At 39.8% G+C, this 13087-nt stretch overlaps 1 protein-coding gene across 3 annotated transcripts in view; it reads right to left on the bottom strand.

The window, feature by feature from the left end:
- GRIK2 (glutamate ionotropic receptor kainate type subunit 2) overlaps positions 1-13087 on the bottom strand; it is a 622020-nt gene that overhangs the window by 372997 nt on the left and 235936 nt on the right. For all 3 annotated transcript variants that reach the window (XM_075923935.2, XM_089777200.1, XM_089777199.1), the window contains exon 5: positions 3101-3282. In XM_075923935.2, coding sequence (XP_075780050.1) covers positions 3101-3282 — 182 coding nt within the window. The remainder of the gene's footprint in view (positions 1-3100; positions 3283-13087) is intronic.

The raw sequence follows: 13087 nt of genomic DNA, 5'->3' as shown, positions 1-13087 counted from the left end.
TGTGTTGATTTCTCATTATCTACTATCACAGTCCTTCCCTTTCTTTCCTCTCCATCCTCTTCCCACATCTACCCTCAATTTTTTCTCTGTCTTTCCCCAGCCTCAGTATAAACACCTACCTCCCCAAACTTTACACTCCTTTATATAGCCCGAAAAACTGACCTCCCTTTCAACCTCTCCTTCCAAGGGGAAAAAAAAAAGAACTTGTGTCCACCTCTGGTTTATATGCAAGTTCTAATATCTTTGCCCCACAAAAGCTTAAGCTAAGGACCAATCTCTTTCCTCCCCATGCCAAGCACTGTAGTTGCATGTTGGGAGGGAAGTAGGTGCTATCTGCCCAAGTATATGCCAAGTCAATAAAAATCCTATATATTTCCTGTTGTGGGGTGCGTTAGGTTCTCATTTTCCAGAAGGAGAGCAAACAGAAAAGTTATTTCCCTTTCCTGTGCATCAGCTACTGCTGTTTTGCTGCTGATGCAAAGATGCTACTCATGGAGAGTAAGTGACTTCTGAGTGTTCTGGGAGCTACAGGGGAGCTTACATGAAGAAAATGAAGAGATGGCATCCCCTACCCTCATCTTGCACACCACTGGCCTGGAAACCCGCCTTGATTGTCATGGCAGAAAATGATATTTCTTGGCTGGCATTTAGCAAAAGCATCTTTTTAAACACACACACACACACACACACACACACACATACAAGATAGTAAGATCATTTCTGTCAATGAGTCATGGAGAGACTATAAACATGCAAATCCACAATGCCATTGTCACAGAGTCAATTTTCAAATCAGAACCTTATTCTCTGCAAAAGTACTAAAGTCAGCTGCTTAAAGCATCATTGGTATATTAAGTCAATAGCTTTAGTTGATTTTTTTCTTTAATTGTCAAAAATTGAAGGGAATAGAAAATTCTAAAAAGCAGCAGAATTTTAAAACTTGAATTCTTATTAAAGTATTTTCACTGCATATTCTGAGCAGAGTTACTCTCTCAGTAGTTTGCTTGCATTGTTTAAAATTTGGTGAAAATAGCTTGGAATGGGAATTTTATGTTTGATAAATACTCTCCTCTGAGAAGCTAGTGAGAAGATGGGACATAGAAAGAAGATACACCACATTATTTGTAAAGGACATATTGATTTTTGTTCATTCCCCTCTAGCAAGTACTTGTTTTTGCTGATAAAAAGCCATTTACTTTTCACATAGGAACTATTATGTGTATCATCAATAATACAACTTAATTAATTGTTAAAGTTATTGGCTTCCAACTAATATTAATACATATTTTCTACTTAAATATTTACGGTCTGTGAATAATGAAACGTGATTTTACCGAGATTGCTAATATGAGAATGACTTGCACACAGAAGAAAATTAGGGTAAAGTGTCTCTTTCAATAATAGAACAAACTTGCAAATTACTGAGAATCATAAAAAGCATTTGAATGAAAACAGGATAAAGAAAGATCTGTGTGGTGCATGGATTTTCTGTCGAAAGAACGCAATTGCAGTGTGGACGTAAGTGAAGTTTTTCTGGAAAAACTCTGTAGTGTAGACATACCTTTTGTGTGTCAACTAAATATAATTCTGAAAAGTCATTTTGAGCCAAAATTCAAAACCTGGAAATTACTTCTCAACTGACCCTTTATCACAAGCAGTTTCAGTTTTGACAAATTAGAATTTTTCAACACCCAAATATTTTGTAGGAAAATTCCTATCCAGTTCTAACTTTTATTAATGTAGTGGTCATAAAATAAATGTGCATTATAATTGCTAATGAAATATCTGAATTGATACTGTAGGGTTTGTCTTATGGTTTCAGGTGTTTATTTCCAATCACAATGTTTATTTCAAGGTCATTAATATGATGTAATTACCTCATTTTCCTTTTAAGTGGTGAAACCCTACCATGGGAACAGCTCAGGAGTGTCTCTGGGAGTTGTGAATCCTCCTTCACCAAAACTGTAGAACAGCAATGGATTACTCAGAGATGACTATTGCACCCTCAGTGCCACAATACACTCTGACTATGCTGCATCACCTTACACAGGGGAATAGTAAGTATCCAGCTTTGCCATACTCAAATGTAACAAATCAATACAAGGTTATGTTTTCTATTGTTGAAATACACTACTAGAATCCCATTAATTTAATTATGAAATGTATTAAAATTAGCAGTCTAAATTAAAATTGTTCGTTGTGCAAAGTCACACTGAACAATTTGCTTTTCCTTTCAGAGTGCCTGTGTTTGAGCACAGAACCAATATATAAAATATGTTGGCAGAGAAAGGAACAATGGCTTCAGGTTTGCAGTAGGGAAGTCTACATTGCATATTAGGAAAAATCTATTTCACTAAGAGGATGGTGAAGCATGGAATGGGTTACCTAGGGAGGTGGTAGAATCTTCATCCTTAGAGTACGTCTACACTGCACACGTATTTTGAAAGAAGCTATTCTGAAAAAAATACTCTGAAATAGTTTATTTCGAAATAGCATGTCTATACTACAGGGTAGGCTCCAAATTGGTCTGAGGCAGACTTCCCTAATGTGGACACGCTACCTCGATTTAGAGCTCCAGAAGGCACTGAGGAGTAATTACTTGGAATGGCCCCGGAGAGGAGCTATTTCAAAATAGCAGCAATGGAGCGTCCACACTACTGCTATTCCAAAACAACTACTTTGGAATAGGCAGTATTCCACATGGAATGAGGTTTACATAAGTCGGAATAAGCCATCTGTTACTTCAAATTCATTTTGAAATAATGGAATTGCTGTGTAGATGCTCTTATTGTTATTTCGGAATAACGGCCATTATTCCGAAATAATGCTACTGTGTAGACGCAAACTTAGAAGTTTTTAAGGCCTAAATTGACAAAGCACCTGCTGGAATGATTTAGTTGGGTTTGGTTCTGCTTCAAGTAGAGGGTTGGACTAGAGGACCTCCTGAGGTCTCTACCAACTCTAACCTTCTATTTCTATGATATTCCAAAAGAGAGAGCTTAGTAAAACTGACCCTGGCTTGTTAAAAGAAGGTGAGAACAGAGTTCTTGTTATTTCTTAGAAATGTATAGTAGGCCATCTGAAGTGACATAATGATTACCTGTTTTAAAATGCCTGCTGCCATTTCATGACTGCAGTCAAAGATCACATGGAACTCTTTGCCTCTTTTCATCTCCTTCAGTAAAGGTTTAGCATCCTTTGTGTCAGCTGGTAACTGACGGATTTTTAATCTCAGGTTGTACCGTGATGGAGCCTTAATAAGCTCTTGTAATCGAATAAGACCTTAAGGAAAATATGAAGGAAACAGGAAAGGAAAATTATTGAAACAATAATGAAGTGACCTTGAAAGAGAAAAGAGCTTATTACAAAATATTTGCTATTTCCTGGTTTTTCTTTCCCTTATGCGTATACTGCAGTCTGTATAAATTTTTGCTTAAAGAAATGTCATTGCTTTCTTGTCACAATTCCTTTCTCTTCATTAATATTAATAGACAGTAAGCAGCCTGAGTTAGGATTACCTTCAGGGATGCAGACAAATCTTCCTTATGCATTATTTTGAAGCTATAGTATTCCTCTCCAAAGAACATATATAATTATTCTAATTCAATTAAAGCAATATCCCAGACTAATAGTTCGTAATCAGACTACTCATTCTCATGGCTAATCTATCAGGTTTATATACACAATTTCAGTTTATTACAGCAGCCAGGAATATTTTCATATGATCCACACCAAGTTATTAACAGAGTTAATTTTTCTTTTTAAATTATACCATTAAGCAGTTTCAAAAGCACAGCAAAAAGAGGTATAGTGTAAAGAGTAGATTCATGCTCTTCATTCCTTTTTAACACACTACAAAATATTTTGAATTACTTATTCCCCCCTGGGGAGTTACATACATGGAAATTTCTCAAAAATCTTTTAGTTCGAATCAGTGTGACAGTGCATAGGAAGTTTACAGATCAGTGGTCTGTGACCAATACTAAACCTCATGTTTAACTGTATTGAAAATGACAGAATAAAAGCAGCCCTTCCCTAAAGGAACAGTTCATTTCAGTGTTAGCAAGAAAGATGTAAACTTTCTTCCTACCATGTGGAGAATTGGGTATGCATAACTCACTGACAGTCATGGCTGTTATATGCCATCAATACCACACATGAGACATCTGGGATTGGGGGACCAATTTTCTGCCTACCAAAGTGAATAGAAGTTTTGCCTTTGGTTTCAACTGAAGCAGAATCAGGTACTAAAAGATATCTCCAATACCTGAAATTAGCAATTTTTCATTTTTAGTGAAGACTTTTTTTTACTATTATTCATGAAAATATGTTAGCTGTCATGAACTGTAATCATGTATAGTTTTACATAGTACAAAAATGTGAAAATTTACCTTAAAATTCTAAATAGATACAATGCAATAGCAGAGCTATCTTACATTTGAGTGGCCATTGGAATATTTTACAAAATGTTATCCTTTATTAGTAGTTAGTGTGTTTTTAGTTTGATGACAATATGTGATTTATAAGGTAATGGCAATTCTACAGAGCACTTTACAACATGTAAGGGGTGATAAAAGATTAATAGAATATGTTAGTGTCGCAGAAAGCCTATCCCAAACTAAAGAAGCACAAATAATAATAATAAAGAACCATAAAGGACAAATCAAATAGAAAGAAACAAAACTATTATAAAGAGAATGTGTCATGCAGATAGTTGTCAGGTAACAGTATTAGTATTAGAGGCAAAAATATCACACACTTTATTACTTTGGGATTTTAAAAACAATTATTTTATTTGAAAAACTGAAAAACAATATAATTTAGCATGAAACCGTATTATGCTCTACATGAACCATTAGGCTACATTAAACATTTGATACAGGGCTTAAAACATATCCTTTTTCATCATATTTAATAGTTTATTACATTTTAGGTGTATGTAAATGGTACCCAGACCTCTGTTTTTGTTCTTCATCTAAATAAATAAGAGTATATCTACACACCAACATTATTTTTAAATAATTAGTGTTATTTCGAAATAACTTAGTCTGCATTTACACAGCAGGCAGTTATTTCAAAGTAATGTTGAAATACTGTCAAGCTGGAGGACTTCTTACTCCGACTCCTGTAACCCTCACCCAAGTAGTAAGGGAAGTGGGAGGAAGAAGGCTCTATTTCAAAATAAGTGCTGTGTAGATTCTCCCAATTTTGAAATAAGCTATTTCAAAATAAGCTACTCAATTGACGTAGCTCAATTTGCATAACTTATTTTGAGTTAAGCCCTGCTGTGTAGACACACACAAATTGTCTTTCCGTAAATACCCATGCATGTGGCAGATGTCTGCATGTAAATATAATCTTGTCCATGCACAATTTTTCTTTTTCAGATCCTGTAGAGAAATCTGCATGGGAGGAAGAATCCACACAGGAGATGCTGCATATGATAGCCTTGGAATAAGCCCATGTCATTCTCCTGACACTTGCAAAACATATTATGTAGAATAGGAAATACTGCTTAGTGCTGCTGCTACCTTCTCAATTAATCCTTTCTGTATTGGGAAAAAAATTATGGGGATGTGTTGATTTAAATCTTAGTTTAGGGTGTCAAACTGGCATATGAGTTCCAGCTCACCAGTTTCCCATTTATTTTTTATTAAAGTTTATAAAAATCTCCTACACATTAGCAGATCTTTTCACTTCTCTTTTGGATCCACTTCTACTTTCCAATTCCTACTTTTAATACCCAAACTGGAAAACCAGACTGGACCTACTACAACATCGAAGGTATCATCCATATGTGGTAATGGATAAGAATCCTTTAATTTTACTTTATTTAGTTTTTATAGAATATAGAAAATTTGATTCTGTCATCTTTTTTCTGCACAAGAATGAAGGCTGAGGTCATAGGACTGGTTGAAGGTTCAGTTTTGCCTTCCTCAGTCATGCTTTTGTAAGTGGTCTATAAGGCCTCTTCTCTTTTTGCTACTGGTAATCAGCAAGGTAGTTATTTTAATACAGGTTGAACTTCTCTAGTCCAGCACTATCATATCTGGCAACATCAATAGTCTGGCATGATTTTAGTTAGCTGGATGTCCACTTACCATGGATATTGCCAAATTTCCTGCAGTCCTATAAGTTTGTTTACAGACACCAGTCCTGGCTCTCAGTATTTTGAGCTGTTACTTAGTTGTAATTTACTCCTAAATGTCTTCAGAGGGTACGTCTACATTGCACACTTATTTCAGAATAAGCTATTCTGAAAGAAATACTCTGAAACAGCTTATTTCAAAATAGCACATCTACACTTCAAAGAAGCCTCAAAATTAGTCCGAGGCAGGCTTCCCTAATGTGGACACTCTACCTTGATTTAGAGTCCATTGGGAAGTAATTACTATGATTGGTCCTGGGAGAGGAGCTATTTCGAAATAGCAACAGTGGAGCATCCACACTACTGCTATTCCAAAATGGCTTTTTCAGAATAGGCATTATTTCTTGTGGAATGAGGTTTACAGAAGTTGGAATAAGCCATCCATTATTTCAAATTTATTTGAAATTTATTTTGAAATTATGGAATTGCTGTGTAGATGCTCTCATTGTTATTTTGAAATAATGGCCGTTATTTTGAAATAACTGTGCTGTGTAGACATACCCTTAGAGCCCAGGAAGCAGTGGAAATGTTGGTAATGCTGCTAGACAATATTGACGTCCTGTGGTTCAGCAAATGTTCTGGTTCAGCACTGGTCAGGTCCCAAGGATGCCAGATTAAAGAGGTTCAACCTACATTATCAATCTTGTGTTGGAACAGTGCAATACAACCTATATATTTTTTGGATTGGGAGAAGCTAATCAAAAAGTCTTATCTGACCTAACCAAAGGTTAGAATGTGTCTCTGATTCCCTGCACTTTGTTTCCCAGCTCTGTTCCTGAGCCTGTCTAAAGGTATTACAACTTTAGAGACTGAACCTCTATACTTCAATTTTAAATTCCCATAAGCTGAGCTCCATCAGCCCAAGTCAGCTGATGCACGCCATTCATGGGTGTTTTATTGCAGTGTAAACCTATTCTTTAATAGAATAGGCTGCAATTTTTTCAACACCCCCTCCCTCCCCACCACCACCACCACCACCATTTTTATAGAAAAATATTGACAATTTATTGAAACCCAAACTATTTGGGTATGTCTACACTTGCACTCTAGTTCGAACTAGGGATGCAAATGCAGGCATTTGAAATAGTCAATAAAGCAGGGATTTAAATATCTCGTGTTGCATTAGCATGATCTTGCCGGCACGCTAGTTCGAATCACAGCAGATTCAAACCAGGAAGTGCATGCCGGGACGAGTTGGTTCAAACTAATGTTATTCCTCAAAAAATGAGGAGTAATGTTAGTTCGAACCAAGGTGTTTGGTTTGAACTAAGGGGTTTGCTTAGAACTAACACGTAGACATACCCTTTGAGAATCTCTACTGGTCTCAATGAATTTCCTTACAAAATAAAATTGGGATTTGTGTGTTGAAACTGTCAGCATATTTTGTTTTGATATTTTCTAAATTAAATATTCTGGGTTTTCAATTTGAAATGACTTTTCATACAGAAATTTGGAGTTTTGACCAGCTCTAGTATTAATATGAGCTGGGAAAATCAGATACAGGCAGTCCCCGGGTTACATACAAGATAGGGACTGTAGGTTTGTTCTTAAGTTGAATCTGTATGTAAGTCGGAACTGGCGTCCAGATTCAGCCACTGCTGAAACTGACCACCAGTTCTGACTTACATACAGATTCAACTTAAGAACCCCAAGCTTCCCCAAGTCAGCTGCTGCTGAAACTGATGAGCGCTGATTCCAGGAAGCCTGGGGCAGAGCAACTCTGCCTTGGGCTTCCTGTAGTCAGCGCTGGTCAGTTTCAGCAGCGGCTGACTTGGGGACGCCTGGGACAGAGCAGCTGGGGTGGTGCTGGGTTGCTCCAGTAGCATCCCTCGGCACTACTTGACCAACCTATCAGCACCCCAGCTGTTCTGCCCCAGGCGTCCTGATTCAGCCACTGCTGAAACTGACCAGCAGCGGCTGAATCAAGACCTGGGGCAGAGCAGCTGGGGTGCTGCCGGGTTGGTCCAGTAGTGCCCAGAGCGGGTGCTGCAGGACCAATCCGCAGCGCCCCAGCTGCTCTGCTCCAGGGTCCAAAACAAAAGCCTGGTCTGCTGGGGGGGGGGCACACTATCCGCGCCCCTCCCCCAGCAGACCAGGGACACGGGGAGCAGAGCAGCAGCGGCAGCGGGGTGCCGCGCCTCTGAGGCTTTGCTCTGGCAAAGTCTCAGAGGCGCGGTACCCCTCACCCCGCGGCTGCGGCTTCAGTCCCGGTGCCTGTGATCTGCTGGGGACCGTCTCCAGCAGACCACAGGCACCGGGTCTCAAGCGGCAGCAGCAGCGGTTCCTACGCTTCTGAGGCTTTGCTCTGGCAAAGCCTCAGAAGCGCGGGAACCCGCCCGGTGCCCCTGGTCTGCTGGAGACGGTCTCCAGCAGACCAGGGGCACCGGAGCAGCTTACGAACGGGGCTTTCTCCCCCAGAGCTCGCAGGTAGCAATCCGCTACCTCGACCTCCGGGGCGAGAAAGCCCCGTTGGTAAGTGTGGATCCGATGTAAGTCGGATCCGCGTAAGTCAGGGACTGCCTGTACATAGTAAAAGCAGATTCTGAGGTTATGTCATTATTTTAAAGCTGCTGGACATTGCAAGGGAGTAAAAAAAAACTTGAGAGAATTTCTATTTAAGTAAAAATACTTAAACCATGACACACACTGAAAATTACAGAATTTTTTTAGTTAAGGTTATTTATTTTCCCCTCGGTGGTACAAGTTAAGAAAAGAAAATCCCAGTTTTACATTAAATATTTTGTGCTGGTTTATTTTCACTGGATACTAATCTTAAATTCCAAGGGCTGAAGTACCATTGTGATCATCTGCTCTGATCTCTTGTACTGTATAATACAGACCAGAGAACCTTCTCAAAATATTCTTCATATGACAATGCCCCAGTGTGTGTTATTAAACAGCCTTCAAATTCCACCCCAGAAGAGATTGCAATTCAGAGGTTCAGGAAGCAATTCCCATAAATGGACAGAGGTAAAGTATTCACAGATTCTTCTGTGGAAAAAACTGCTCTATACATGTCAAATATATTAAAAGATGTTCCAGGAAAAGATTACAACTAGCCTACTCAGAAATGGCAAAATGTTTAACAGTTACTTCCTTTCAAAAGAATCCAGAATGAAATTTTTCATTGTTTCCTGCAAAAGCACCATCAGTTGTGTTTATAAAGCTCAGACAAATTATGTAGGCCACAAAATATGTCCCACTATACTAAATGGTTCACATTGGTAGTCCACTGGACCATAAGCGATAATAAATATTTGTTCATCCCTGCTCATACTTATAAAATAAATCCATGCTGGCACTAATTCAACAGTTTTCAGCTTGTAAGGCCCCCTGGGGAATGACTTTGAAGAGCAAAAATCTTTCCCTAGCAGGAGCTGCTCTCTTGTTTAGGATTTCAAGGATTCCTCACTGTGGAAAAAAGAACAGTACAGGGAATTGAAGCTAAATCTGAGGGAGTAGCTCTCACTACAGTTACCATAGAGCTCCTACTACAAAGAAATGCTTCACAAAAGAACAATAATACAGTACTTAGTATCAGTTTGCACATTGTTTTTATTTCTGGAATAATAGCCCAGACTTGCAAACTGCTGAGCAATATCAACTCTTGCTAAGCTTTTAATGAGAATTCAGATTGTTCATTTCTCAGCTTTAGGTCAAAGTTGGAAGAAATCTCATTTGTGCTCACATAAAGTGAAGGCTGAAACTCATTCCTGACACATTGTGCCTAGGAATTTCATTGGCATGATTATACAGACAGCAGTAGGACATTTTTAATGTAACCTTTTTGGATCCCAACTACTAGACTGTAATATGGTTCTAATATGTATGTGCTGCAACATTTAGGTTAAACAGATCAGAGAACGGAATTCTGCCTAGAAAGTTGTAAGGAGAAGATTGCATATCTAATAATAAGTAATAAATTATTAGGACAAGAAGCAATGGGCTTAAATTGCAGCAGGTGAGGTTTAGCTTAGACAGTAGGAAAAACTTCCTAACTGTCAGGGTGGTTAAATACTGGAATAAATTGCCTAGGGAGGTTGTGGAATTTCCATCACTGAAATATTGAAGAGACAGGTTGTATAGACAGCTATCAGGGATGATCTAGACTGTGCTTGATCCAGCCATGAGGACAGGGGACTGGATTTGGGGATCTCCCGAGGTCCCTTCCAGTTCTAGCATTCTATGATTCTATCCCAGTGAGTGTGGACAAACATTGGAACAACTTACCAAGGGTCATGGTGGATTTTCTATCACTGACATTTTTTAAAAGATATTCATTAGGAATTATCTGAGACAAGTTCTATTACTTGTGTAATGCAGGAGATCAGACTAGAACATAAGAACATAAGAACAGGGGGTATGTCTACACTACCCCGCTAGTTCGAACTAGCGGGGTAATGTATGCATACCGCACTTGCTAATGAAGCCCGGGATTTGAATTTCCCGGGCTTCATTAGCATAAGCGGGGAGCCGCCATTTTTAAATCCCCGCTGCTTCGAACCCCGTGTAGCGCGGCTACACGGGGCTCGAACTAGGTAGTTCGGACTAGGGTGCCTATTCCGAACTACCGGTACACCTCGTTTCACGAGGAGTACCGGTAGTTCGGAATAGGACCCTAGTCCGAACTACCTAGTTCGAGCCCCGTGTAGCCGCGCTACACGGGGTTCGAAGCAGCGGGGATTTAAAAATGGCGGCTCCCCGCTTATGCTAATGAAGCCCGGGAAATTCAAATCCCGGGCTTCATTAGCAAGTGCGGTATGCATACATTACCCTCCTAGTTCGAACTAGGAGGGTAGTGTAGACATACCCATACATACTGGATCAGACAAAAGGTCCATCTAGCAGTATCCTCTCTGCTGACAGTAGCCAGTACCAGGTGCCCCAGAGAGGGTGGACCAAAGACAATAATCAAGTAATTTGTCTCCTGCCATCATTCTCCAGCCTTTGATAAACAGAGGCCAGGGCACCATTTCTTACCCACTGGTTAATAGCCTTTTATGGACCTAACCTCCATGAATTTATCTAGCTCTGTTATAGTCCTAGCCTTCACAGCCTCCTCTGGCAAGGAGTTCCACAGGTTGACTGTACGCTGTGTGAAGAAGAACTTTCTTTTATTAGTTTTAAACCTGCTACCCATTAATTTCATTTGGTGTCCTCTAGTTTTATATTATGGGAACAAGTAAATAACTTTTCTTTATTCACCCTTTCCACACCACTCATGATTTTATATACCTCTGTCATATCCCCCCTCAGTCTTCTCTTTTCTAAACTAAAAAGTCCCAGTCTCTTTAGCCTCTCCTCATATGGGACCTGTTCCAAACCCCTAATCAATTTAGTTGCCCTTTTCTGAACCTTTTCTAATGCTAAAATATATATTGTTAAGGTGAGAAGATCACATCTGTATGCAGTATTCAAGATGTGGGAGTACTATAGCTTTTTATATAAGGGCAGTAAGATATTCTTCATCTTATTTTCTATCCCTTTTTTAATAATTCCTAGCATCCTATTTACTTTTTACTACAGTTGCACATTGTGTGGACATTTTCAGAGGACTATTCATGATAACTCCAAGATCTCTTTGCTGATTATATGTAGCTAAATTAGCCCCCATCATATTCCATGTTTAGTTTGGGTTATTTTTTCCAATGTGCCTTACTTTACACTTATCCGCATTAAATTTCATTTGCCATTTTGTTGCCCAGTCACTCAGTTTGGTGAGATCTTTCTGAAGTTCTTCACAGTCTGTTTTGGTCTTGACTATCTTGAACAGTTTAATATCATCTGCAAATTTTGCCACCTCATTAGATAATCACAATGGCCACTACCAATGGCTTTGGAATCTATAAATTTTTCTCTGAAAAATGGCAATTGATGTATTTAATTTATTTAGGTTAAATCACAACTCGGGTTTCTGTAGTGAGGTGCCTGCCCTACTCAGACCAGAAGGTGTTAAAGCAAACTGGAGAGAACCCATGCACAGTCCAGGCCAATCAGAGACAGACTTTTGGGAGCCAATGAGAGGGGCAACTTGCTAGAGCAGCTCCCAGAGAAGGAGGAACATCTTGGACAGAGCAGTGCTGGTCAGGCTTGGGGAAGCTACAGTGGGAGGCTCCATCCTAATACCTCACATACTTTAGGCCTTAATACAGGGGTCAAAGAGGTGCAAAAGGTCACAGGGAATGAGAGGCACTGAAGCAGAGTAAAGGAGGGCAGGACAAAGCTGCCGCTAAAAGTCCCATGGCTGGGATTTAGAGTAATGGGCAGGCCTGGGTCCTCCTTTCCCCTTGCATCAAGTCTAAACACACTGAAGAGTGGCCTTTATAGACTGTGGTTTGCCCCTGAGGAGCTGAAGACTAGGGCTGCAGTAGGCCATGATGGCAGAGGGCAAGACTAAGGACTGCTGATACCTTCAGAATGGGGCAAGAGATAGGAGTAGTGGGCACTGCCAGAAGGCATTGCCCTGAAGAGGATTTTGCTGTCCTGGGAACAATAAGGTCCAGAGCTAGAGCATGGCAAGTGTGTGGACCGACAAGACCCTGACCAGAAAGGGGCACCCTGCTGAGCGAGCTAATTCCTGGAGTGACTAGCAGGAGGCTTGAAGCAGTAAATCATGTCCCTGTTACAGTTCCCCTCATGGAGTTTCCTCTAAATCAGGAAAAAGGATCTGCCTGCATTAGACAGAAGAAGTAGGGTGGGGAGCACAGCTTCAAGTGTCCAGAATCTGGAGATTTCTACAGATTCACTAAGATGTTGCGAGGATGTAGTGGAGGCCAGAGCCATCTGTGTGTAGCTCCTATGCCTTTCAGCTATCTACAACTGTGCCTTTGGGTCAATCCGCTCTGCAAGCTCCTACCCCTGAGACTTCCCTCAGAAGGAAGTTCCATACCATTAAGTGACTTCTATTCAGGAGTTAATATGCCTTGAAATGATAATTCG

The sequence above is a fragment of the Pelodiscus sinensis genome, chromosome 3 (assembly GCF_052426305.1).
Source record: "Pelodiscus sinensis isolate ZL-2025 chromosome 3, ASM5242630v1, whole genome shotgun sequence".
NCBI lineage: Eukaryota > Metazoa > Chordata > Testudines > Trionychidae > Pelodiscus > Pelodiscus sinensis.
The sequence above is the reverse complement of the archived record's forward strand: the minus strand, read 5'-3'. Positions and strand labels throughout refer to the sequence as shown.